At 37.4% G+C, this 26840-nt stretch overlaps 1 protein-coding gene across 1 annotated transcript; it reads right to left on the bottom strand.

Moving 5' to 3' along the window:
* Positions 1 to 3132: 3132 nt before the first annotated feature.
* CIBAR1 (CBY1 interacting BAR domain containing 1) lies at positions 3133 to 26311 on the bottom strand. Its single transcript, XM_065053973.1, has 8 exons — positions 26177 to 26311; positions 23368 to 23602; positions 20629 to 20697; positions 15382 to 15483; positions 11639 to 11743; positions 10386 to 10499; positions 8732 to 8851; positions 3133 to 3941 (listed from the first exon to the last, which is right to left on the bottom strand). The coding sequence occupies exons 1-8, from the start codon at positions 26206 to 26208 to the stop codon at positions 3837 to 3839; spliced, it is 882 nt and encodes a 293-aa protein (XP_064910045.1). The 5' UTR covers positions 26209 to 26311; the 3' UTR covers positions 3133 to 3836.
* Between the last annotated feature and the right edge of the window lie 529 nt (positions 26312 to 26840).

Raw genomic sequence — 26840 nt, 5'->3', positions numbered from 1 at the left:
GCTTAGTAGGAAACTGGTTGTGTGGAAAAGGACTTTGTACCACTGTTGACACTGCAAATGTATAAGACAGTACTTGGAGTACTAAAGAATTTTATAAACCTCTTAGTTCCCTCGAACTAAGATGACAAAGTTGCAACTGGGTGATGAAAACTTATTTTAACCTTTGCTCAGGCAGTACCAAAACACTATTCATAGATTAGCTGGGGTTGGAAGGGACCTGGAGCTTTCTAATTCAACTCCCTTCTCAAAGCGTCAACTACAAGTTGTTCATGGCCATGTCTGTTTGATTTGGAATATCTTGAGAGACTCCACAGCCTTTCTGGGCAGCCTGTTCCAGTGACTGATCACCCTCACCTGTGGTCAAGTCATCATCTTTACTAAACTTCCATGTAAACTCTTTTAAGTAGAAGCAAACTAAATCAATTTTTTTTTGTTCTATAATCTTTAAGTGGCCAGTGTAGCTTCACTTCTTCTGTATATTATTTGTTCTCTAAGTGCTAGGAAAAAGGCATTTTGAATGAGAATGCCAAGTCTGTATATGTAAATTCCTCTGAGGAAAAAAAAAACATGGCCAAATTTTCAAATTCTGAACACTTACTTTTTTTTTTTTTTTTTTTTTTTTTTTTTTTTTTTTTTTTTTTTGCTGTCTGGGAGGAACTAGTTTCAGAATATACTGTTCTGAACCCCCCTCTGAATTTAAATGGAATTAAAATTTTAAAAATCCTCAAAAAATTAGTGCTTTTAATTCACAGTTGTTACAAAAGAGATTGAGGAGACAGAAACTTCAGGGAAAAAGAAGTTGTTAAAAGAATCCTGAAAATAAACTTGTGTGACCTAATCATGTTGAAAACATTGTGATTATTTTTGTAAGCTAACATCTTTACTAATTTTGGCCTTTGTATTATCAGCTGTTTTGTAAATGTGAATGCAAGTTAATCAACTTTAGATGATTTGTTTGAATTTCTTATATAAATTGGTAAACTTTTACCATGCTTTTCAAGTAGTGCTGCTACACACACATGAATCCTTGTAATCAAGAAAATGATTTGGAGGCTGGAAGGATAGGGGAATCTTGTAGGGATTTTCGTGGTTAAGTGTGAGATTATCTATCTTTTAGGAAAAGCATTATCTATTATCAAGAAAGTTTGAGTAATTGCTGATAAAGTACCATTAATTTTGAAGATGGTGAACTTCTTTTTTTCCCCTACTGAATGCATAAAAAGTCACAGAGCTTATAATGACAGAGGTCATAATTAAGGCATTTCAAAATGTTTTTTGTTTGCCTTATAGCTGGTTTGTCTTTAATTTAAATACAGATTAGAGTTTATGACTAGTCTACTCTATGAAATGTCTGATTGATAGGCAAAAAGTATGTGTTTGTTTGCGGTTTTTTTATGTTTTTTTTTTCCCCAATTGGGATGTATATGTGCATATATAGGTATTCTGATTCTGTCTGAGTAGGTAGTATAGGTGCACGGTGTGGTGACAGCATTCCCTGATAATAAGGGTTTCAGAATTAGGTATTTAATGGTTTGGAGGCACTGTACTTTCAGGACACATCAGAGACAGTCTGTGATTACATGGCTTGAATTATTGCTCTTCCTTTTAAAGTACCATCCACATAATAAAAGAATTACAAAGGACATGCTGCAGTTTGTGATGCTGATAAAGAATATAGCTAGTTTCCTTAGTTACGCTTACTCTGAAGTTGCTTTTGCTACCATAATCCAGAAGTTATGACTTAAAAGAGAACAGTCTCTCTCATCAAAAACTAGCAATAGTGATCATGTACAGAAAAAGCTTGAGGCACTCAAGAAATCCATACCATATGACAGTCTGGTGAGTACAAAAAAAATATCCTTAGTCCCAAAGGGATGGGCCAGTATGCTCAGTGGAGCGGCAAAATACCCTTAGCAGGAATGGATACAAGCCTGCATCATCTACATGGCAGTGGTCAAAATATATATGAACAAATGGAGTACTGTCAGCACTTGACGCCATGACAAAAATCTTTGCAAAAGTGTCATAGGTAATATTTAATTCTGCAGCTACATCCTGAGTTCTTCTGGTTTTAAAATACATTAAATTGGTGACTTTTTCATCTATAGTTTTGAGGTCACACAATTTTTGTCCAACATGTAAACTTATGACATCATATATACAGGACAAAGTTGCCCAACACGGTATTTTTCTATTTTTTGTAATTCCTAAAGTTGACTTTTTTTGTGAAGGCAGAAGAGGAGAAGGAATTTGAAGTTGCTGAGGATAAAAAAAAATTCTCTTTCTGTATCCTAGCTACTAATCTTTTAGTGGGAACTAAGCTAAGCACTGCTTCCTTTTTTATTCAGAATTCCTTTTTCAAGGCATAGTACAGAAATAATTGCTATTTGCATATATCTGTATTATATGAAAACCTGGTGTAGTCATGAAGTTCACCATCTGTTTTGGATTACATGACTTCACTGAATATGAAATGGTAAAGTGGTGATCATTGTAATTCTGATGTTGTGATACAAATATTTATTGAAGTGCTCTACTCACTGAAGTAGAGGGGAATTAGTTACCTAGATATTTTTAAAATTTTGATCATTAGCATTCTACTCCTTGTCAACAGTAGTTCAGTATCAATAGTATGTAATTCTGGTTTGTAAAACAGAACCCTATATTTTTACAGTTTCACTTATATTTTCCTCACATTAATTTTTTGGCAGAACCTGTTTTTTCACCTGCCAAAACAGGTATGCATTGGAATATTTTGCTTCAGTGGATAAAGGCAGCATCAGTATTAAAAATGCACTCTGTAGTTTATTTCCTTAACTGAAAGAATATTTGGTTATAACTTGATTGTTTTCCCAGTTACAAGTTTAAATTCTAGATTTATACATGTGTTCTTTCTACATTTAGGAGATACTAAAGCTGGAGATAAACTATGGAAGCAGCTTTCTAGCAGACAATTGTATGCCACACAGAAATGAATGTGCATAACTACCATCTCCAAACAGAATAAGAAGTTACACCAAAATGTGTAATTTCTTGTATGTCTGATGGAATTGGTAACTGAATCAACCAGTTAAACACATGAAATTCAAACTATATATAGTATGTCAACTAATATAATAAATGTGAGCTGTATAAAATATCAACTACTTTTATTATGAAGGCACTTTTATTTAAAAGCAAAGCAGCATTAAGAGTAGATACTGGACTAGGTCCGTATTTGTTCATGTTCATTCTGTGTGGGTAAAGAAATCAAAAGTCATCGCAGTCAAGCCAGAGGAAAGCAAGAATGAGAAAACACTTCACCCTGCCTTCTGTCATCCAAGGTGGGTAATGAAATGTAACAGGATTGTTGCTGTAATCAGTTTCTTGAGTACTACAGTTACTTTCGGATGTATAAAACCAATTATGATATGTATAGCTAGAGGACTTACTAAATCCAAGAGGTGTGTAGCTAGAGAATAAGGTAATGTATTGGCAAACTAACAAGCAAACCCTTATGTTCATAACCGCTTGTCAGTATAGTTTTTGGACACTTCATCATGTAAGTTTAAGCAAACATGACTGCAATATAACATCTATGCAAATATAATACAGGATTCTATTTAAGTATTTCATTTTCTAGCTACTGAAATTGTCCATTTTCAGCAGATTCTGTTCCATTCTTTGGAACTGGTTGTTTTATTTCTGGCACTACCGTATTAGTCCCAATTCTCGCTGCTCTTGGAGTTTTAAAAATACAGCTTCAGTGAAGTTTTTGATTAACAGGCGAAAGCTTTTCTGTAAAGATTTTTTTTTCCCCAAACAAACAACAAAAAAAGCCTATTAAAACAGTTTTGTTATCTCACTTCCTTAGCAGCATCTAATTCCTCCTCCTCCTCCTCTTCCTCCTCTTCTTCTTCCTCCTCTTCTTCTTCATCTTTTCTTAGCATACTGCTGGAAATCTGATAAAACAAAAATCCAATGAAAGCAAATCAAGTGTTTGTTCTCCCGAAAGAAAAACAATTCCACTTGGCATTTCCAGTTTAAGCACTTGTAGGCATTTTGTTTAGGGGTAGGGAGGAAGTTCTTTATTCCTTAACCCCTCAACTTCTATTAATGTGCCAACAGAATGATATATGGCATGGAATACAAGTACAGTAATGATTTTTAAAAACTAAAAAAAAATCCATGTAGTTCTGAGAACTTTAACAGAATTCATATATGAAGTTCTTTCCTTCCTTATCAGCACTTGCCCTTCAGAATGATACTGAATGCCTCTTTTGTTCATTAAATGTTAAAAACAAGTGCCAGATGCCAAGCTTTCATCTCATCTGACAGATTCTGCCATCTATGCTTTTTTCTAATGAGTGCTCAATTTAATTGCTATTGAAGAAAAATTCTTCACAGAAGATGCAACATTTACAATTTTAAGTAGAATACATGTATTTTTTTTCCCACATAAGAAAAGGAACATTAAACTCAAAGATAGTTATCCAAGTCATCTGGAATGCTTTTGAAAAATGATATTAGGTTCAGCAGTTCTCCAAGGGCATCTGTAGCTCTAATTTTGGTTATATTTTCTGAGTTTTCTCACATGCAGTAATATAATAAAACTCAGTATTGAAGACAAAACTTGCCCTCTCTCTCTCTTTTTTTTTTTTTTTTTTTTTTAAATAACCCCCTATTTTAAAAGTCCTTAAATGCTGGTTATTAAATTGACTTCTGAGATTTCAGAATTCATAGAACTATGTATGCAACAAAAGTTTTTTGTGTGTGCATAAAGCAAACTGCAATCATTGAAGTAATGAAAGCAGAAAAATCCTTAGTTTTGTTGATGCTCACAAAGTACATAATTTAGCTTGAAGCAAACGCTTGCTTACAAATATCTGAACATAACAGAAAATTGAGTTAATAATTGGATGAAGCTGGGTTAACTTGAGTCTAAATGCCTGAAAAGCAATTTTTCATTCTGTGAAAGAAGAAAATGACAATGACACTGATTTGTAATTGGGGATTAAGGAGTGCTGCAGATTGAGTCTGTTAAGGTAGCTTCATTTCAACAGATGATAGACTAATTTTCCAAGTTCTTTTTTCTAGACACGAGCATCTGAAATTCTTATGTAGAACTTCAATCTTATTTATAAATGAAAACTTCCCCTTTCCTGAAATAAGAGGTGCTATTTTGGCTTTAAGGCTTTTTTTCTGCTTACTACTGAAATACCTCTGACCATGCGGTAATTAACTACATAGTAAATTAAATGTTATCACTTGTGGCAATGAGGTGGTGGTAAGCACCTAAGAACCAAACTGGATCAGAGTGAGGACAGGGAGAAAGGAAATTAGGCAGTTTAAACCCATGTTGTTTTGCCATAAAGCTAGAACATACCAGTACTTTTTTTTTTTTTTTCTACATTATTTAATGCTCAAAAAATAATTGGATAAAAAATTAATGGAATCTGATAATTTGTTGCTCATCATAAACGACTATGTGAAAATGAATTATTTTAAGTTTGCACATGGGTGATGATGGTCCTTGCTTAAGCTGTTAAACTGCATAGTTCACTGCATGTGCTACCACAGAAAGCATGTGGTCATTCTCTCCCCATATCTTACACAGCAGGCAGTGTTGGAACACCTGGGTGCAGACATTTTCAACCATGGTTAAGAAGATACTTTGCTGTCTTAAGGAGCAGGTGCAAAACAGTTGGCTATATTAAATGCATGTGGATAAAACTTGTGTAGTTAAGTTATACTATAGTTCTGTCTAAAATATAGCATACCGACCTGAATCTGTAAAATGAAACGCTGAAGATAAACTGCCAAGTGCAAAATGAAGCAATTTACAAAGGATTGATGTGAAAACTTAAATAACCTTTCCAGAACTTTGAATAAAACTAAGTGTCTGCAGTAATGTTTAAAAAAAGCCCTGTATCCCTGAAGAGGTTTTCTCACAGTGGAGAGCCATCTACGAAAAACTGCTTTCCTAGTGCACAGAAGTTTTTTCTCTGGATCATATTAATTGCACAGAAATTAAAAAAAAATGCAAGTTGTTGTACTGTCAGTGCAGCTTGGGACATGAATTCTTTCTAACAAGATTGCCCATTGCTCCTTTCCTCGTGGTTTTATAGTACTGTCTGCTAAATGAAGTCTGGCAGGTAGGATGGAGAAAGTAGAATCTCAATTGCTTCAGCTAGTCTGAGTGCGAGCTGAAAAAAAAAGAAAATTGAGGGGGAAAAGACTTGAGGGACAGAAGCATTAAGATGGATACAAAAATATCAGTGGTCTTTGCAAATTCCTGCTTTTGATAATTTAGCATATTGTACTTCTTCCAGAATACTCACTCCAGGAGTGGCAGGACACACTTAGATTATCATGTTGCTTGACAAAGTGATATGACATAAATGTTAAGGCACCCGAACTTTAAAAGGAAGTAGCTCTTTGTGAAAAATGAATCAAGCTCAGGAATTACTTCAGATTTTTAATATGAAAATAATACAAAAAGGTACTCCACAGAACCAGAAATAAATTGAAGGATGGTATGTGCTAAATCCTCTGAAAGACAAGTCTGGTGTTGCTAGCACAGTTTATCTCATCTGGTATGCAGTGACTTTCCACCCCGCCCCCCCACCTACAGGTTAGTGTTTGCCTCCCCCCCGCCCCTCTAGTTTTAGTCTGATTCTGTGAACTGCTTCCCATATTATTTATACTGTGTTAAACTGAAAATTCCAGAGTACTGCATTATGGTCAGTAAATTATTATGTAGGATAAACCAAACTTGTGAAAACTTTCAGAGTGAAAGATCCACAGAAAGGTAAAACAAGTCACCTGGAGATTTTTCTGAATGCAGCATTTTTTGCTAATGAGATGTTTGGTGGGTTCCAGAGATTAGAGCCCTTGGTGCAATACAGGGTACTGATCCTGATGCATCATGCTGCATGCAGAATCAGGAAAGGCAATGTGGGGCGTGTGCAGAACAGGGTGCCTGCCTCTTCTTTAGTGCCGTGCAGTGACTGCATTTGTAAGGTGTTTCACCCCTTTTTTCTGCCATGTGATCCTCCTCTGCAGGTACACTGCATAGCCCAGTAAGACATTATATTGAAATATACTGCAGTTCCCTCTAGGTCTAGATAACTTCCTGTTCTTTTCAAGTATTCCAGTGAGAGGTTACGAGAACATGAACATCTGAAGTTATAGCTAAAATAGAAGTCTAGGAGAAGAATAACGTAAACTTGCAAGTTAGTAAAAATTGAGTTCCACTCCATCTCTGAGAGAAATCACAGTGCACATCCTTTCAGGGCTGGGGTTATTTTGTTTGTTTTTCTCAGAGAGTCCAAAACATAGCTATCTGTGGTACTTCAAAGTAATTACAGGTGCTTCTATACCCTCGATACAGTTTTACAGCACTGTAGGAAGTTCTCAGGGAAGATGGCAACAGATTTTTGACAGTTTCCTCTGGTCTTCAAATGAAATGGAGTGGGTAAGCATTTTCTGAAGTAGCTTGAACTGAAAATTCCTTGTTTGATGGAGGGGACAGGCAACTTATTCAAAGTTAAGGGTGGTCTTCATGCACTGAATCACTGGGTTCTTTTATTTTTTCTGATGGCACAACTTAAACTTTCAGCAACAGAATAACTCAACTGTAATAACTGATCCTTTCTGTGTTGAAAGCAGAGAAGGGGTAGTGGTATGTATGAAGTCAAGAAAACTTTTCTAGTATTAGACAATATCTGCATGATTCTATCCAAAGAAGAAAAGTGAGATGAATACATTTAAATCAGGCCATCTTTGTCTTTAACTGAAACACTGGTAAGAGTCATCTTACAGGATTAGGGCTTCAATTAAAAAAAAAAAAAATTTAGCCATTTGCAATGTCTGCAAGTTTATTGCTGCAAACATGTCAAACATTTTTCCACAAGGTAGTAGCACTTTCTCCATCTGTTTCACTTATTATCATCCTTTTCCTTGCCTGCTGATTTTGTTGTTTCCCCTGTGCTGGTTTTGGCTACAATACAGTTAATTTTCTCCACAGTAGCTGGTATGGGGCCATGTTTTGGATTTGTGCTGGAAACAGTGTTGATAACACAGGGATGTTTCAGTTACTGCTGAGCAGGGCTTGCACAGCATCAAGACCTTTTCTACTCCTCACACCACCCCACCAGTGAGTGGGCTAGCGGTGCACAAGGAGATGGGAGGGGGCGCAGCTGGGACAGCTGACCTCAGCTGATCACAGGGATATTCCACACCATATGACATCGTGCTCAGTTTATAAAGCTGGGGGAAGGAGGAGGAAGGAGGCGATGTTTGGAGTAATGACATTTGCCATCCCAGGTAACTGTTATGGGTGATGGAGCCTGGCCTTCCTGAACACCTGGCTGACCATGGGAAGTGGTGAATGAATCCCTTGTTTTGCTTTGCTTGTGTGTGGGGCTTTTGCTTTAACTGAACTGTCTTCATCTCAGCCCACAAATTTTCTCACTTTTACCCTTCAGATTCTGCCCCCAATCCCACCAGGGCTGCACAAGTGAGTGGCTGCGTGGTACTTAGTTGCCAGCTGGGGTTAAACCATGACATCCTCAAATGAAAATTATATTTAGAAGCTGCATTATTAAAAGCTTAATATGATCTTTATGCTCTTGAAAGTCTCAACCTAACTGTCCTGAACTGAGTAAAGATAGTGGATTTATGTACATTAGCAAAGGTTCTACTTAAGACATTCTTGTCATACAGTGACCTAGCATTTAATTTTTCTTACCTGTATTGTCCTCAATGAAGACTTTAAGGAGCCAGTTCTTTGCAGGGGCGACTTCGAATTTGCACGAACTATGTCTAAGCGAGATTGATAGTCTGGCGGATAAAGTGAGCTCCGAAAAACCTGTTCAAATGAAGAAAATTGTGACTTGGGTGCCGTTGACCACTTTTAGTTGAAACAACATCCTTGCTCAACCTGAAACATATCAACACACTTATGTGGTCAAAGTAAACGTTCTTCAGAGATCCGAAGGGATTTGCAAGTGGAAAATTGCAATGGTTTCCCACCAACATATGTAGCTGCGTTTCAGGCTAGCCTAGAGATATGAACCACAGCCAACTCCCTTCAGGCTCTCTCTTTCTTGGCAAGATAAACTCTTAGCCCCTTCACAAGCAAATCCTTGCTGCCAGTCACAGCTGCATCAGAGAAATGTCATCTGAAACATTCTGGCGATGTGAAGCTCAATAAAAAACTGGGAAAACGCTTAGAATACAGTGGAGACTATAATATCTATTATATTTAAAAGTTATTTCCAATAGCCAAAAAGAGTAAATTATAAGACGAACAGCCTGATACTAAAAATAATCAAGCTATTTGTGCAAGACTTTATTAATAAAGTCAAGGAAGATGGTAGAATTATGGTCAGTCAATATATTTATGGAAAGTAAATATTGTCCAATTATCAGGAAATTTAAAATTAAATCAGAAATTTGGTCGTGAAAGGTAAAATATTTGCTTAAAGGGTATTTTTTTAGTTGGTTGCCATACGACATCATAATTAAGAAGCTAGAATCGTACAAAATTGCTATGGCATCATTTAGATGAAGTAAAAATATCAAGTAGTCTGAAATGTGACTGTCACTGAAGAATCATGGTTTTATGTGTCTTGTGCTGACTGAATATGCCATCCTTGGTCCTGAACTTTGCCATGGAAAAAATAAAATTAGGACTGATAAGATTTGCAAAAAAAGACTGAAAATCATCCAACTTTCTTGACAAGCTGAACATATATACAAAACATACATTTCCATGGCAGTAAGTTTATAGGCCAGACATCCAGAAGAACTGCAAGAATGAATAAAGGACTGAAAAACATGTCCTGGGAAAGAGAGAATGTAACTTAAAGAGAACAGAAAGGGTGACTTGAAGCTGTAAGTGCCACAAGGCAAAAAAAAAGCAATTTGATAACAAATGTCTCTTAATTCTAGATCAGTCTTAAAAAAACAACTGAAATATGAAAACAAGCAAACAAAACTCAGAACGAATAGAGAGATTTTTAATGAAGTAATTAATCTTTAGAACATCTTATCAGAGCAGTGTAACATTCTCTCTTACTGTGCATCTTTGCACAAGATTCACTGCAGAGGTTTTCTATAGGAAGTATAAATGACAGTTAATTTAGGAAAAGTCTCTTATCTGTATTTAGTGGGAAAGATGAGATTGCCACTGCAATTCTTCTCAGTTTTTAAAATCTCTGAGTTTATAAACCTGCATGCTCTTGCTGCAAAAGTGCAAAAAAGGGTTTGGTACACAAGATGTTTGTTTTGGGAACCTGAAATATAAGTTGCATTTTCTGCCTGCATATGTATAGCCGCACAGTGTGAAAACTCTTTTTCTGGAGTAAGTAAATTGAAAAGCAAATCTTAATCACTCTTACCTCTAAATCTTCATTTTCATCAATATTCTGGATATTTTGGTAGGCAGCAGTATATATCTCTAAAGCTTTCCCATGGAATAACATTTCAATAGTTATAAATTCAGAAAATATGTTCTAAAAGCAAATGAAAACAAAAGCTTTCTTAATACAATAAAGTACATTTCCACTTGAAATACAAGAAATTACTAAATTCTGTACATGGTATTTATATGATACAATTAACTGCACAATACCTAGTACTTTTAAGTAGTCAGACCTGAATTTTAGAAATCAAACATAAATGCTGGCTGGGCTGTCACTTATGCAGTTGTCATTTCATACTAAATTCTATGTAAATGCTTGAAAAGCGAAGAGGAGGCTCATTAGGAATAAAGAAAATGTCATGCCGAAAACTCACTTGACATTCCCTGATAGGTATTTGCGAGATGTAGTCAGTAGATTTTTGCTTTATTAAAGGCAACATTTTTTAACTGGGGATAAATTATCTGTAAATTCTACACATAATTTACAGATAATTATATAGTTTGTGTAATACTATTTGTATATTAAAAGACACTTAATGATGACATCTTCAGAACTCACACAACTCTTCCATACTACTCTAACATCAAGTGCTGGTTGGTTTGGTTGGGTTTTTCAACTATCTATCTTTCATTCTTTCCTATGTAGTGTGAGTTTTTCTTGCAATAAAAAGGTATCTCACTTCAGCAATTTTATAATTAAATTTGACATCACATAATGCAAGTGTTTTTCACTATAGTCTTTGGGAGTTAAGCCACTTAATGTTTGACATTAAGGGAGAAATTAAAGCTTTGATTACTTGCAGTCACTGAACATTTCATATTTTCTGCATCAGAACTTTTAACTGCAGTAACCAACACAAATTTCAGCATGGATAAATATATTCTTATCACTATTTTTGTTAATTTTGCTGATATTAATCCACATATATTGTTCCACTGACACATGCAGCTACCAGTGAAGCAGAATACAGCAACTATTGCAAAGTGCAGACATTAATCAGATACAGGATAATTCTGAATTAAATAAAACTGTAAGAATAATGAACTGATTTTTTAACTACAAAGTTAATGATATTTGGATTATTACATACTCGTTAGTACCACAAGATGTATATTTATGTAGGCCTAAGTTAATACTAAATGTTGCTAATCTTGCCAAAGAGTAACTATAGTAATTTTATTATGCAAGATGAAATGTGATGTCATATACTTAAGTACGAGCACACATACTTTTATGTCCTTTATTTTCTGTTTCTCAAAATTATCAATGGTTTCCTCCAATTGCCGAGTTGTTCGAGTTGCATCCAGTGAAGCTCTCTGCAATTCACTTTCAGCCTGGTAAAGTAACACAGAGGTGAAATTAGTCCTGTGTCTGATACAAAGGTATTTGCTCTAATTGCCCTGAAAACATTTCAGTCTGGGTTTTCAAAATACTGCACATCTGAATTACTGTATTTGTAAATTTGTTTGTAGCTTAATAAACAAATAAAGATGCCTTCTACACCACTATGACTTTGATCTGAAACATGAAAAATTACTACCTGCAGCCAGTCAGGAAAGTCCTGCTGCCCTAATCCATTTTCTGTAATAACCATCTGCTCATTCCACTGAGCCGGCCCTGACGCTCCGCTGATGACACAGTGACTGGGTTCTGGGAATTAACACAGCACAAGGGTTTAGAACTCATAAAAGTTGTGGTTTTTTAAGCTGGTGTAAAGGAAGGGGCAGGAGTGCACAGGCCAGAGTGGTGGATGAGTGGAAAGGATAACCCTTTATTTTCAAGTGCAAATCAACGAGTTGGGTCTAGAATAAATCTCTTCCAGTGTCATGTGCTGAACCTCATCTAAGTAAGTTTTTATAAATTATTTAAATAGACAACAGAGCAGCAGCTTCATCAGCAGGCTAGAGTTAATATCATTTTTAGATCCAAAAGCATTTCAGGTATTTAATATTTTTGGTATTTTTATATTATTAAAATACTTTATAAAAAACACATTGAGCAGGGCACAGGGAAGAGGACACACCAACCAACTTACTGCATAAATGAAGAGTTTGTCTTATTTTTTTACTACAAAAAGCATTTTAGATATGTATTTTAATTAGATAGAGCTATGAATTGTATAAAAATGCACACTACCATTTAAATAAAGATATGGGAGATATTCTGGTTAAGTAAAGTCTGAGAACTGTGTACCGTTACAAAATAATGACGTAAAGATGTAAGAGCTTGCACTTGAAGCCTGCAAAATTTGTGTCTAAACTTATTTTCCATACATTACTGTCTTGGCTAGTCTATGATGTTTGACCAGTATTTACTTAGAAGCTTTGTCAGTGAGTATCATCAGGAATCTATTTTGTCCTGGGATTTGGAAATGGTATATGGAACAAGTAATTTTATCCTACGATCAAGACGTATGATTCTTCCATTTCTCCAACACTGCAACATAAGAGGAACTTTTTTTTTTTCCCCCCAGAAATGGAAATAAACACCACAGGCCCAGTTGCCATGACCTAGTTTTTTTAGTGTTATATGTATATGGAACCCTAAGGCATAAGGTATGCTCTGTTACTTCTTTTTCTTTGATTGAAATCTGGTAACCTTATGTTACAGGATTATCAGTTTCAAACTATCTCCTTACAAAAATGGTTTGAAGTCATAGACATAATTCTGCCATTACTGAGCAAACAAAATGGCTCATGATCTTTAGTAGTACATAAGATCACGTGTTCACCTCCCTGTCTTGACTTTGCCCAAAACAGAGGAAACAGAGTAAGAAAAGACATTTTGTGCATTCTCAATTATCACAATCAGTCACTTTCTGTAAATGAACGCTGCTGTTATACATAAGCAGCCATTACACATATGAATACAGCATGTTATTTCTACGATAATCAAATGTATCTTCTCAATCCATCTTAAATAGACTGGCCAGATCTTGTGCGCAGATGCTTTGGGAAAGGAATGTTGTTTGTTGTAGAGTGAAACGTCTAAACTTGCAGGACCTGCATAGTTTGCAAAACAGCAGTTTGGTATTTTCTCTTCTGGAACACTCACCTGTGACTGGAAATAGTAGTCAAGGAAAAAATGGCAAAATAACAATCAATGTTCATAAATGTTTTCACTTCTTTTAATATATTGTGGAGTATTTACTTCAGATATTTCAAAACTTCTGTATACTTGAAGGGTGCTATTATGTTGTCTGAACCTTCCTGCTCTAAGACATAGAGTTTGTTAGAGTTTTACTAGAATTCAAGTATCCAGGCCAAAATATTTCAGGACAGCTGTTTGTCTTGGGCTGAGGGTTTGGTTATTTATTTATTAAAATAAAAAAATTAAAAAAAAAAAAAAAAGAGGAAAAAAAGAGGCATTTTTACATTGAAAAAAAAAAAGCTGGTAAGGTTTTCTTTTAAAGCTGTACTACACTCTCATTTTATAAGATGAACTTGAAATCTGGGAGTGAGTACAGGTCTGTTGCTTTCTGTGACCATAGCTGTTAGCTGCTGAAACATAACTGTTGCTCATGAATAAGAGAACCACTGCTGGAGCCCATCAGCTACACTAACTAACCTGGTGAAGCCTTTCTCTGACCTAAAAGCTGACATGAATACATCCTCAAAAGCAAATGAACATAGTCCTGCTCCCAATACTTTTTATGTATTTTGTGTTGATCACTTTAAAATGCAAATATGTAGCATTTGTTGCCTTTGGCCATATGCAAAACCAGACTGTACTGAGCTTTATTATAATAACTCTCCAAGCAAAGTCTTAAGTACAGAAAACACAGGTGTTACAAGAAGCAAACCCACAGAAGGATATTTGGGAATAGCTTAGCAAAGAGACAAGAAGAAACAAGCTAGATGCCAGCCATATACCCATGAAATCAACTGGGAATTAGCACAAGAGGGAGAAAACTGGGACCAGTCTACCTTTGGGGAGAATACCTTACTGTTCGCATTTACTCCCTTAATTCTAATGCAAGAGAACTCTGCATTACAGCTCAAGTTCTAACCCTACGGGCTGACACCTGAGTATCTTCATGACATGAGGAACTCTAATTAGTCATAACTTGTTTTTAACTGATTTGATTAGTTTTACGTGGGAATTCTTTGGCAGAGACAAAAGTAAAAGGTAATTCTCCTAGGTGGCATTTGACTGTCAGAATAATTTTTGCTTTCTGCAGTCCCATGCACCAATCTCTAGAAAGATCCTAATATCTGAAATGAAGTTGATGTAATCCACACAAAGAATAGGGCTGCTTCACCCCAAGTTCAGTGCTGGAGTGTAAGGGGAAAAAAAAAAAACCAGCACATCATCATGAACTTAAATGCTATATCATAATAAACAAGCATAAAGGGACTGAAATAGGATTGCCTTGATCCCCTTTGTTTCGGCATTTCCTATATTCTGATTGCTTCTGAATTTGAAACTTCAATGAGATTTTAATAGAAATTATGTGGAGGTTTAATTTTTCTCTCTGTGATATGGAACAGTATACTGGGGAAGGTCACTGGTCTTCTGAAAGGAAGAAGAGTCTGGTTAAATACTCTACTAACAGAATAATGACTCTTCCTTTCACACTTCACCTCACAGCTGGACGAAAACTCCTACCCCATCGAGGTACAAGGAAGCACAACCACCAAAATGTCAGGGAGAAAAACAATAAAACAAATCATGGAAGTAAAAAAGGAGTTGACTGATCACACTTATTTTCAAAAACCTCCAAATTCCTACATGCAATCTCCCTCTCTTGCGTATCAAATACTTCATCATTTCCTTTCAGTCAAAAAGACAGTGAGTAACAAAGCAGCTATTATAAACTGGAATTCATCCTAAAGTTTAAGAAATATTCAGCATCAACACAGGAAACAATCCTTCTAAAGAGCAGTCTTCTCTTATTACTTTCTAAACACAATAGTTTAATTACTGAGACATTTTAAAAGTATTTCTTATAACCACTAGAAATATAGGATACAATAATGTGTCGATCTGATGGATTCCGCTGACGTGTCTTTTCCAGTTGAGATAATTGCTTGGCTTCTCGGTTCTTTGCTGTTAAAGTAGCTTTAAGATCATCCTGGAAATAAAATGTTTTAGACATGTTTGAAATAGAGCTAGGATAACACAAAATGCACTTTTCATACATGCATTGCCTAGAAAACATGAACAAGACCTCTGTTTTAAACAAAACCAGGTTTTACTGATCTTATGCTGTTAAATGATCCCCTGAAACAGAAGTCAAATGGAACCAAGAGAGTTTAGCACCTTGCACAACCTTCTGTAGAACACACTATAATCTAAAATGTGGGGAAAACCAGAAAAATATATTTACAACTTTCCAAGAAAATTACTGTAGACAGTCAAAACCTGAGATTCCCAAAAGCAGTAAAAAGACAGGCCCATTCCAGGGTCAGCAATGGAATAAAGGTGGCATTTAGAAATAAAAAGTGGCATGAAATAAATCAGTAAGAAAAATACGAAAACAGGCTGCAGTCAATACCAATCAGAAGTTATGAGGAATGTGAAACTGCTACACAGAGCTTAAGGTGTTATAGAAAATCCGTGGCTGAGAAGGTTAAACTGCATAGTTACATATGCAGTTAGTAAGGTGTTGGAACAAAATACATCCTAGTGAGGATGTAGGTGGTGAAGATAAAATTTATTTATCTAGAAAAGGCAGAAACTGTTGAGAAATATTTTTGCTCCTCATTTACAAAGGAGAAGTAGGATGTACTTCAAGGAAGATTTGAGACAATTTAAGAATGTTTACATATGCTGTGGTTTAACCCAGCTGGCAGCTAAACACCACCCACAGCTGTTCGCTCACACCACGCCCCCAAGTGGGATGGAGGAGAGAACCAGAAAAAATGTAAACTTGAGTGTTAAGAAAAAGACAGTTTAATAGCAAAGAAAGGGAAAATAGTACCAGCAACAACAAAAATAAAAGAATATATTTTAAAAGTGATGTACAATGCAATTGCTCACCACCCGTCAGCCAATTCCTGGCCAGTCCCTGGCCAGCTTTCCCCAAAATATATACTGAGCATGATGTCATGTGGCGTGCAATATCCCTTTGGCCAGTTTGGGTCAGCTGCCCCAGCTGTGCCCCCTCCCAGCTTCTTGTGCACCTGGCAATGTGTGAGAAGCCGAGAAGTCCTTGACTGCTTAACAACAACTAAAACATCAGTGTGTTATCAATATTATTCTCATACAAAATCCAAAACACAGCACTGTACCAGCTACTAGGAAGAAAATTAACTCTATCCCAGCCAAAACCAGGACAACACACCACTCTGAAATTCTTGTTCATGCTATAAAACTGTGTTTTGCAAATAGTTTGGCATAAATGGAATCTAGAATTGTCAGTCAGATATTTATCACTCCATTGACCCTGGTGTAGGAAATGCTCTAATTTAAAGAAACAGTATCTTAGAACAAGTGGAAAGGCAACCCAAAAGAATCAGTCTAACAAAATCTGAGGTGTGAGCAGGGCATGCATTTCAAACCATCATTTTCTCTAAAAAGACCAGCTATTAAAAACTGTAATCTCAGGACGCTGTCTGTGCTCTTTCCCCAGATTTCAGAATTCTGACATCCACACAGAAAGACATGCAACCAAGAATGTGTCTGTTCCAAAAAGTTCTGTGATCCTGTGACCAGTTGTCACTGACAAGCATAAGTGTGCCAAGTTTCAGAGTGCTGTTTCTTCAATAATGAGTCTGTACATAAGGTCAGGATCAAGACACACAGTTTCTTCCTTGTTTCTGTCCTTACTGTCTGTTTGTATGTCTTGTGGATGTGACTGTCATTTTTCTTCATCTTTTGGGACACAGGGCTGGTTTCTGATAATAAAAAAAATTATGCATCTTTAGCCCACTAAAACTAATTTGCTGCTGTTCTTTCAAAAAGGAATTTACACCACCTTTAAGGCCATCTGAAAGACTGCTGGAAAGGACTATCTCCCTTATGAAAACCATGCTGATGCAAGAAAAGCAATAATAGAAAAAAAAATATTGCTTTACATTTTAAATTTTAAATTAAAGGTAGAGAAAGAGAAAAGAAAAACATTTCTTTTTGCCATAGAACAAAGCAGTTTTGTATCAAATGGTCACAGCTGCATGTTTAGTGTTATTTAATGACTGGGCCCTGTTAACAGCACTGACTTTCTAGGCCCATTTAGAACAGCCAGGCAGATTTAACGCTGTGGCTAGAAAGCGTCTGACTTTCATGCAAAGTATACTTGAGAAGGCTAAGGTAACCTCTAAAATTACCATTATAAAATTCAGGGACTGCACTGTTCTGTCCTCTACCTCTGTTACCCGTAGCAACAACAGCCATCAAACTTACTTCTCTGACAAAGATTCGGTGTTACTGTGGCTATAGCGGTGAAGTTATAGACAAGTTTTGGATGTACAATGACAGGGTGCAGTTACATACATATTTTGTCTAGGATGTTGAAAAACTGAAAAGGGTGCAGAAAAAAACATTTAAAAATACTCAAACACCGAGCAAAATGTCATGGTGAAAGAATTAAGGTCTACATTATCAGCTAACTGAAAAGAAAGAAAAAATGGTTTTCCTGGCATCTAAATGTTAATCCAGAAAGAAATGGAGCATCACAGAGCTCTTCAATTTCAATGGAACATATAACAAGATTAGGTGAAGTCTTTCTTTGAAACAAACCACCACAAACGTCAAGTAACGATTAACTACCAACAAACAGTCATACATTCCCCTCCAGTGTCTTCAGACCAAGATTTTATATGTCTTTGGAAAATATGCTTTAATTACAAGGAAAATTGGAATGGAATGTAACAGCTAGTGAGAAAAAGGACAGGTACAGAATCTAACATTATTCATAGTCCCACTGGCTTTAAACTATGAATTCAAGTCACATGTAAGAACCCTGGCCAGCCATCTAATTTCAAACCATACAGAAGTACAGCTACAGTCCATCTACCAGACAATGAGCTGGCAGATACTCATCACTGTACTGTTACCTGCTTTAGTCACTGAAGTTATTAAAGCAAACCAATCCTTTCTTCTGCACGTGGATCACCTTGGTTTTATGATGTCCTGTTTTATATGAAGGAAAGGAACTAGGAACAGAGTTGCCAAAAAGCAGAAAAGTGAAGATTTATACATAGAACAGTGAAACAGAAAGAAATCCTAAAATCCTATATTTAAGCTGAATTACAAGACAAGAGTAGTATAGTAGCATCCGCTGAAGCTGCCAAATCCTGCCCCAGAGAGCTACTCAGCATAGTAAACCAGGACATGTGAATGAAAAATTGTATTGCATTAGCAGTTAAAGGACAACACGATTCTGATTGACCCGGGTCTCTTTAAAACATTTACTATCATGGGACACTGATGTCTTACCCCACAGAAATAGCAACAGTTCCTTTTAGAAAGAGCACTAAAATAGTTCGTGTACACCCTGGAACAGATCCAATAAGTACCAGTGCGAATGTCCCCGTTATAAAAAAGTACTATAATGACATATTCACCCTGGTTTTATTCCATCAGCTAATGTAGTTACAGGTAAGGTGCTCCTACAACTAGCACCCTGTGCTAGTTTTACATGAGTGAAAAAACTTCCTTTTTCACTAAAAATGTCCCAGTGTTTAGAGATGATAACTGAAGATTAGACAGTTGAAGTTTTAACCAAGGTTTATGGTAATGGGCAGGGGGAAAGAAATAAAATAATTTAATGGCCTACATCTTTAGGGAAGTCTCTCTTGGTTCAAAGGCATGTTGATAAAACAGTTAATCACGTCTACAGTTTAACAATGCTCTTGTACCCCTCACTGTAGCTCAGATAAACATGTAATGGTTTCTGGCATTCTGAAAGGCAAAGACAACAGGAAATGCCATTCACTCTTGCAAGGGATGACCTGGCTCCAGTTGCTTCTGTTCTCAGGATTTTCTCGCTGTCACTGGCCATGCACCTCAAGGCAGCACCATAAATGCTTCTGAAGCCCCAAGCACTGCTGTAGTGCTCTGTGTTTCAGCAACTCTATTGCCACACCCACATGAAACTTCTTGTCCATGCTCAACCTTATGACCTATACAATACTCAGTTCTAGGCCTCACAAACTGTGTTTCAGAGTGACTATTAAATACCAAATTCTAGAATACAGGCACTATAGTCTACAACTCTGCTAAGGACTACCACACTCAAGTGCAGGAGGCATTTCCTTCTTAATTGTTCTCTAACAACCATGTGAGATAGCTGTGCAGTAGTTCCAAACACTGTACTCCATTCTTCACCGTATTGAAAAGATACGAGAACATATGAAAAATGTTAGTTTGAGATACAATGCCACAATGTGCTCAAATTAACCATGATGAACACACTGTAAGATTTTTGTATGTAAAATATCATCATTTCACCTTTTGATTTGTAGATTATGATACAGAAATATACATAAATTACAGACTGAATTTAGAGAATGAAGGTATCCTCTATGTAATATCCAAGTATTACGAAGAACTACTTTCATCCTAAAACTAGTATTTGCTTGTTTAAAATTTACTTGCTCAAGCTTATCCCTCCTGGAGGAAAGAAATTTACAGATATTTTGTGGGAATATTTCAAACACCTATATACACTGTTTCCAGAATATAGTGAATGAAGAGACCTCATTTTTTTGGTGTCTCTTCAGGTTATCCTGATGACTGCAGGATGGAGAGGGATTCAGTCCACTACCTATTCAGCAGCTTCAATGTAGAATACAATTCGAAGTTAGAAAAGCTGTTAAAGGCAGCATATAGATGACTTAAGAGCTCAAGCTGATTTCTAGTGGAATTCCTTTTTCTTCATTGGTAATATATCAGGATAAATAAAACATGTAATTCACCTTTTGGAACTCTGAATAATAACAACAATAACAATAGTAGTAATAATAACAAGAATGACATTATTTATAAAGAAAAACTTCATGAATTTGCACTATCCAGGAAGTTTAATGCTATCCACAATGCATATTTTTTAGCATTTGCTTGTGCTCCAAGAGTCTGAATATCCTTGTCTTCACATCAAAGCTTTTTCCTGCAACATACATATAGCTTCAATTCAGATGCATTACTATATAATTTAGTTAGACTGAGTACTGCAATATGAAAAATAGAAACCACTCCCCCCTGTAAAGCAGAAGTTTTCAACTGTTTGGCCAGAACACCAAATTGTACCTTGTGAGAAAACAGATGTTTAACCTACCCTTTTAAGTTTCACGATGGTCCCATAACTTTTCAGAGGTTCAACAACCTTAGCTTCAAGCCTGTCAACCTACAAAAGAAATCATAAGGTCACTAAAATCATCCGTGTCTATGGTGTGCAGAAATAGGAAACAACTAATTTACTACTGACTCATCTTATCATGACTTTAGTCCATATATGCTGAAAATATAGTGGGATAGACATTTTAAAATTATTGCAAAAAACAGAGTCAATTAAATTAACCAGAAAATCACTTGTGTTTTGAAGAGCTCAAGCTGATTTCTAGTGGAATTCCTTTTTCTTCATTGGTAATACATCAGGATAAATAAAACACAGAGATTCTAACAACTGAGTACTAAACATATCAAAAACTGCATCCTGGAGATCCGTAGCTTTGTATCTAAAGATCAGTGTATCTGCTCTACACTTCTTGATAGATTATGGACTAAGCCATCTTTGCTATCAAATATACTGTATGAAATGCAACACTTCTGCTCTTTAGAATAACGGAAACAGCATCATAGATACTGAAAATATTAAAAATACTAACAACAGGTTTTGTAAAATGCATGAATGCTCTCACAGATTGAGCACATCTAAATTTTTGTTTCAGCTCTCCTAGTTAGAAAAACAGCTACATATGGTCAGACAGGCAATAGGATAAAACCTGCCTGCTTGTTAAAATTGACAATGCTGCCCGAGTGGCCCCAGCATAAGCCAGCAAGTTATCTGGCCCATCACTGTTATGTCCAAATTAGGACAAAGTGCACATCTCTACATACACTGCAGGTGCATACAGTCCCCTCTAAACTGGCAGTCACCAGTCAGGCAAAATCTATGCCAACCGAGCAAATATTTCTCCTTTACTACACTCTAACAGTGCACCATCAAACAATTTCACTTATACTACCAGTAGAATAGATTGAACAGGGCAGTAAGGTTCTAAATGAAGCACATGATAAGGACATATCAATAACCTGTCCACCTTGCTTGCTTACCCTTCCACATTTTGTGAAAGTACCTCACACCTCAGCATTTATGTATCTAGCACTGCAGCTGGAGAGCAGAAATTGACAACCCTTATAAGCTAATTTTCTGTTGCCCTCATTGTCAATATATATAACCTGATGCCCAAAGGAAATACAGCTGAGATTATATATTTGGATTTAATGAGGAAAGGAGAACTTGATTTAAAGGCTAAAAGCTTTTCTTTTCCTTTGCTTCTTCCACCTTTTCTTCTTCAAAGGGCAGTGGTGCGGCAGTGCTGGTTTGGGGTCAGGCAGGGTAGATAGATGTAGGCCAAATGTCAGACTTAAAAATGGAAAGAAAAACTCAAGTTGTTACATAGGTACCTCAATATTACAGATTCATAGTTTAAAGGTGAAAACTGACAGAGAGATGATGTAGTCCCACTCCACATACACCTTTGACCATAATATAATTTATCCTATTAGCAGAGGGATAAATTGCTATTACATCAATTGAAGCATAAGAACCTATGTGAGGCTCAGCTGGAACCAGGTGCTTAAGAGTTTATGGGAAATAAAAATAAAATAAAAAATTTGCACTATCCACACCCTTGGAGTTCTTATTATTTCTTAAAAATCTGTCCCTACAGACTTTGTTAAAGATCCATGCGTATTTCTTGTTTTTCAGACTTTCTACTAGCAGACTGGATACTTCATAGATTAACTTCATTAAAAGGTTTCCTTTTTCACAGAATCACAGAATGTTAGGGACTGGAAGGGACCTCGAAAGATCATCTAGTCCAATCCCCTCACCGGAGCAGGAACACCTGGATGATGTTAACAGGAAGGCATCCAGGCAGGTTTTTTTTTTTTTTTTCCCCTACTTCATTAATATAAAAAGATGCCTTGCAATGCTGTTTTTTTCTTAAAAAAAAGGGCTATCTGAAAACATCAAGAATGTCAACTACTTCAGTCTCTTTTTAAAATTATAGTGGTTCTTAGCTTTTCAGAACTATAAATGGAAATATTCTAAGCCCTACTGAAAGATATGTACTCCATATACTGTAATATATGTACTCCAAAAACTAGTTTGAATACATGCAAATGAATTTATTTTTTTCTTAAGTCTCAGCATTTGTAATTCTAGATCATAAGTTACAGTTTGACTGCCCCTGCACATAAATGGCATAAACACTTTTCTTTACACTCTCCCTGATCTAGCAGAAATGTGACTATAATTCTCACATGTGGTCCAAATCAAGTTTGTACTTCAAGTATTGAACTACAGACTTACACAATCTACAGTGGTCCCTGAGAGCAACTCAGAGAAGCTGTCAGTGCCCAGTGAAGGATTCCAGTTAGTATTCTGTTCCATACTTCTGGTAGCAGACTCAGCAAAAGGAAAATGATTTTACCTCAGCTGCTGCTAGACAACTGAAGTTACAAAACTGAAAAAACACTTTATTAACCATAAGTCATCATCTAAAGTCTAAGACCAACAAAAGATTTGCTCTGTCTCAAATTGTGTGTGCTCATATGGATAGTTTCACTGACTTCAACAGGACTGGTCAGAATTTTCACTAAAGCTACCAGAGCAGAGTAAATGATAAATGTTTTGACAGCCTACCTTGCTCTGCAACTAATATATTTAAATGTGTTTTCTCCTATGTTGCTCTTGTGACTGCAGAATGTATCTTTTCCCTTTTAATCACAGATAAGTAACTGAAAAGTTCAGATGGCAAACACAACATGTACAGCTTTAATTTTGTACCTCTGCCTGGCGATAATCCTGAAGTCTGGAAAATTCATCTGCAAAGTTTTTCAGTCCAACTTTTAAGTTTGGTGTCTCTGTGGCTGCATATGCATATATTTCATTCACTAGAAGATCTGCTTTGTCTCGTAGTCTGGCAGTTTTACGTACATATCCAGCAAATATTTGGCACAATTCACCAAAATGTTTTTCCACATTTGAAACAGCATCTTGTATTTGTCTAGTCTGATTGTCCCTGGATAGCAAAGATAAATAAGTGGAAAATAAGGAGAGGACAAGTGTTTACAACACATACAGAAGAAAATCTATATAATTTCACTATTAATAATTTATACATTATTTGGACATCTCACTTCAGTGCAAACCAGAAATCTATTTGTAAAACTATAATGTTTTAATAGTCATATGTAACATGTGCTTATTTATTAATGAATAACAAACAAAAAAAGCAGGATTTATACTTAAAGATTCAGTAGAGGAAAATCCAAATCACAAAAATTGGCTTGGAAGTTTTCCTCCTGTGGTTAAGCAAAAGCTCACTATTACTGCTGGTATTAATTACCAACATAGGAACACCTGCCAGTCCAAACAAGATCAGGTCATACAGCTTCCTGCAGGAGCCTGCAATCTCAACAGATAAGTTAATGGTTGGAGAAAATAGGTTGTAGAGGGCAAATCTGTGAAGGTATTAAATGTTTTTTAAATTGTGAACAGGTACCAAACTGCTCCTGGTCAGCACTACAGACGATAAATATCCCTGAGAATTAGAGAAGAAAAGTGAATGGACACAAGTACAGAGGTGAAACCTTAAAACATGCAGAAAGGACATTCATCACAGCATCAAATTATTTTAAAAAATCATATTAATTTAATTCATTTTTATTTGAACCAAATGCCTGTATGTTTCATTATTAATGATCTAGATAAGTCATTCTGAATGTTAATTACATATATCACTTTATATTTTGCTTTCCTGGTCCTACATAATTTGATGGTTTTGCTTTAGTTACACTTCAGTGATATTAACACTATGAAACCAAATCAGTGTCAGTGAATTAATGTCAGTTGTTGTTGATCTGACTGAATCAACTACAGGATAATTTAACTAATAGTAACTGCCAGATACTGGGTCCTAAGAAGTCTCCATGGTCTACATGAGGTGATTCATGTGAAGTGCTAGAATTCTCAGCAATAGAATTCACTCATACCACTGTTTTGGTGAGGGACAGAAATGAAAACTTCCCTCATATCCTTAAGGTATCTCAAGTCCAAATGCTGACCAATATTTAAATATTGACTTAAGATAATAACACATGAAAATCAGAAAAAAAAACGAAGAAATTTAATACTTTAAGACTAAATAACAATGCAGTCAATTCAAATGAAGAACACCTTTCTTCAAGACCTCTTTGGGAAAAATATTTCAGGACAAAGATCTTCTACTGGCAAAATCCCAGTTGTGTTGCTTCATGGCAAGCAGTCTAGAAGACTGTTGAAGAGAGATTTTGTTCAAAGAAAAAACATTCCAAATAAGTTGTTCAGTCTTCCAGGGCATGCTTGAGCATCGAACCATTTGAACAGGAAAGGTTTCACCCAGTGAGTGGGAAAGTAAGGGTGTCATTAAGTATCAGAATCATAGAACGGTTTGGGTTGGAAGGGACCTTAAAGATCATTTGGTCCCAAACCCCCTGCCATGGGCAGGGACACCTTCCACTAGACCAGGTGGCTCAAAGCCCCATCCAGCCTGGCCTGAACACTTCCAGGGATGGGGCATCCACAGCTTCTCTGGACAGCCCGTTGCAGTGTCTCACCACCCTCATGGTGAAGAATTTCTTCCTTATAGCTAATCTAAATCTACCTTCTTTCAGTATAAAGCCACTACCCTTTGTTCTATCACTACATGCCTTTGTCAAGAGTCAGCTTTCTTGTAGATCTTGTAGATCCCTGTTAGGTACTGGAAGGCTGCTCCCGGAGCCTTCTCCAGGCTGAACAACCCCAACTCTTTCAGCCGGTCTTCAAGCAGAGTTGTTCCAGCCCCCTGATCATCTTTATGGCCTCCTCTGGAGTCGCTCCAACAGGTCCATGTCTTTCTCACGTTGGGAGCCCCAGAGCCAAATAAGAGCAGAGTTTAGGGGCAGAATCACCTCCCTCGACCTGCTGGTCACAGTTCTTTTGATGCAGCCCAGTTGTTTTTCAAAATTAATACTATGTGGTAAATTCTCAAAAATGGTACATCTTTCCTATTTTATTGTAAGGCCTTCATGTCAGAAAGTGTTCCTCTCCCAGGGGGAAGCCACAAGCATGTTTCCTCACCCGCTTTACAATTTTGATCTCACAGTACTCCCATACAATGAATTTTGGGACATGAAACACTACATTTCCTTAGATGAGGGTGTGAAAAGGTTTTATTTTCTCCCCTCCTAATTATTTGTGACCGCTCAGAGGCAGCCACAAAATTGTCACTGAGAGGCCCAATAAAATCGCCAAGTCTTTACTTCACCTCTGCACAGCCCGTTAAACTAGAAAAGTTTTGCGGCCTCTACCGGAGGAAAAGAGGCGGATCCCCCACCCCTACGGCGCTCAGCTGCCTTAAGGGGAACTGGGCCCGCATCGCCCCAGACCCCCACGCCGCTCCCCGGTACCCTGACTGGAACACGGCCTCCCCCTCTGCCCGGCGAGGCCAGGCCACGCAGCCAGCCCCCGCCCCGCCACCCCCCGGGAGCAGCCCTTCGGGGGCGGGCAGGGACCCGCAACAAGCGACGAAACGGCGACAACCCGGGGCCTCCTTCGCCCTTCACCGTCCCGTTACCTGGCGTCCAGCCCGCGGCCCAGCAGCATCATGGCGGCGGCGGCAGCCCGGCGGGAAGGAGGGCGGCGCTCCGCGTGCGCCCGGTTTCCATGGACACCGCCCTCCCCGCGCCCCGCCCCCGCCCCGCCCCCGCCCCGCAGGCCTGGGTAAGGGCGGGCGGCTTCGTGGCGGGCTGGGGGGGCTGGCCGGGCTATGAAGACACGCACCTCTGTCCCCTCCGGCGGCCGAAGGGTCGTCAGGGCCCGAGCGCGCCGGTGGGCAGGGGCTGAGCCGTCCCGTTTCCGAGCTGGCTGCCCCAGGAGAAGTCCCGCAGTAGCAGAGTCACAGAATGTCAGGGATTGGAAGGGACCTCAAAAGGTCATCTAGTCCAATCCTCCTGCCAGAGCAGGAACACCTGGATGAGGTTACACAGGAATGTGTCCAGGCGGGTTTTGAATGTCTCCAGAGAAGGAGACTCCACAACCCCCCTGGACAGCCTGTTCCAGTGCTCTGCCACCCTCACTGAGAAGAAGGTTCTTCTCTTATTTGAGTGGAACCTCTTGTGTTACAGTTTGAACCCATTGCCCCTCGTTGGTTGTCATGGAGAAGACCCTGGCTCCCTCATCATGATAGGACAGAAAGCAGGAAGGGCTGAGACTGTCTCATTTAAAAAAAAAAAAAAAAA

This window comes from Columba livia, chromosome 2, assembly GCF_036013475.1.
Source record: "Columba livia isolate bColLiv1 breed racing homer chromosome 2, bColLiv1.pat.W.v2, whole genome shotgun sequence".
Lineage (NCBI taxonomy): Eukaryota > Metazoa > Chordata > Aves > Columbiformes > Columbidae > Columba > Columba livia.
The sequence above is the reverse complement of the archived record's forward strand: the minus strand, read 5'-3'. Positions and strand labels throughout refer to the sequence as shown.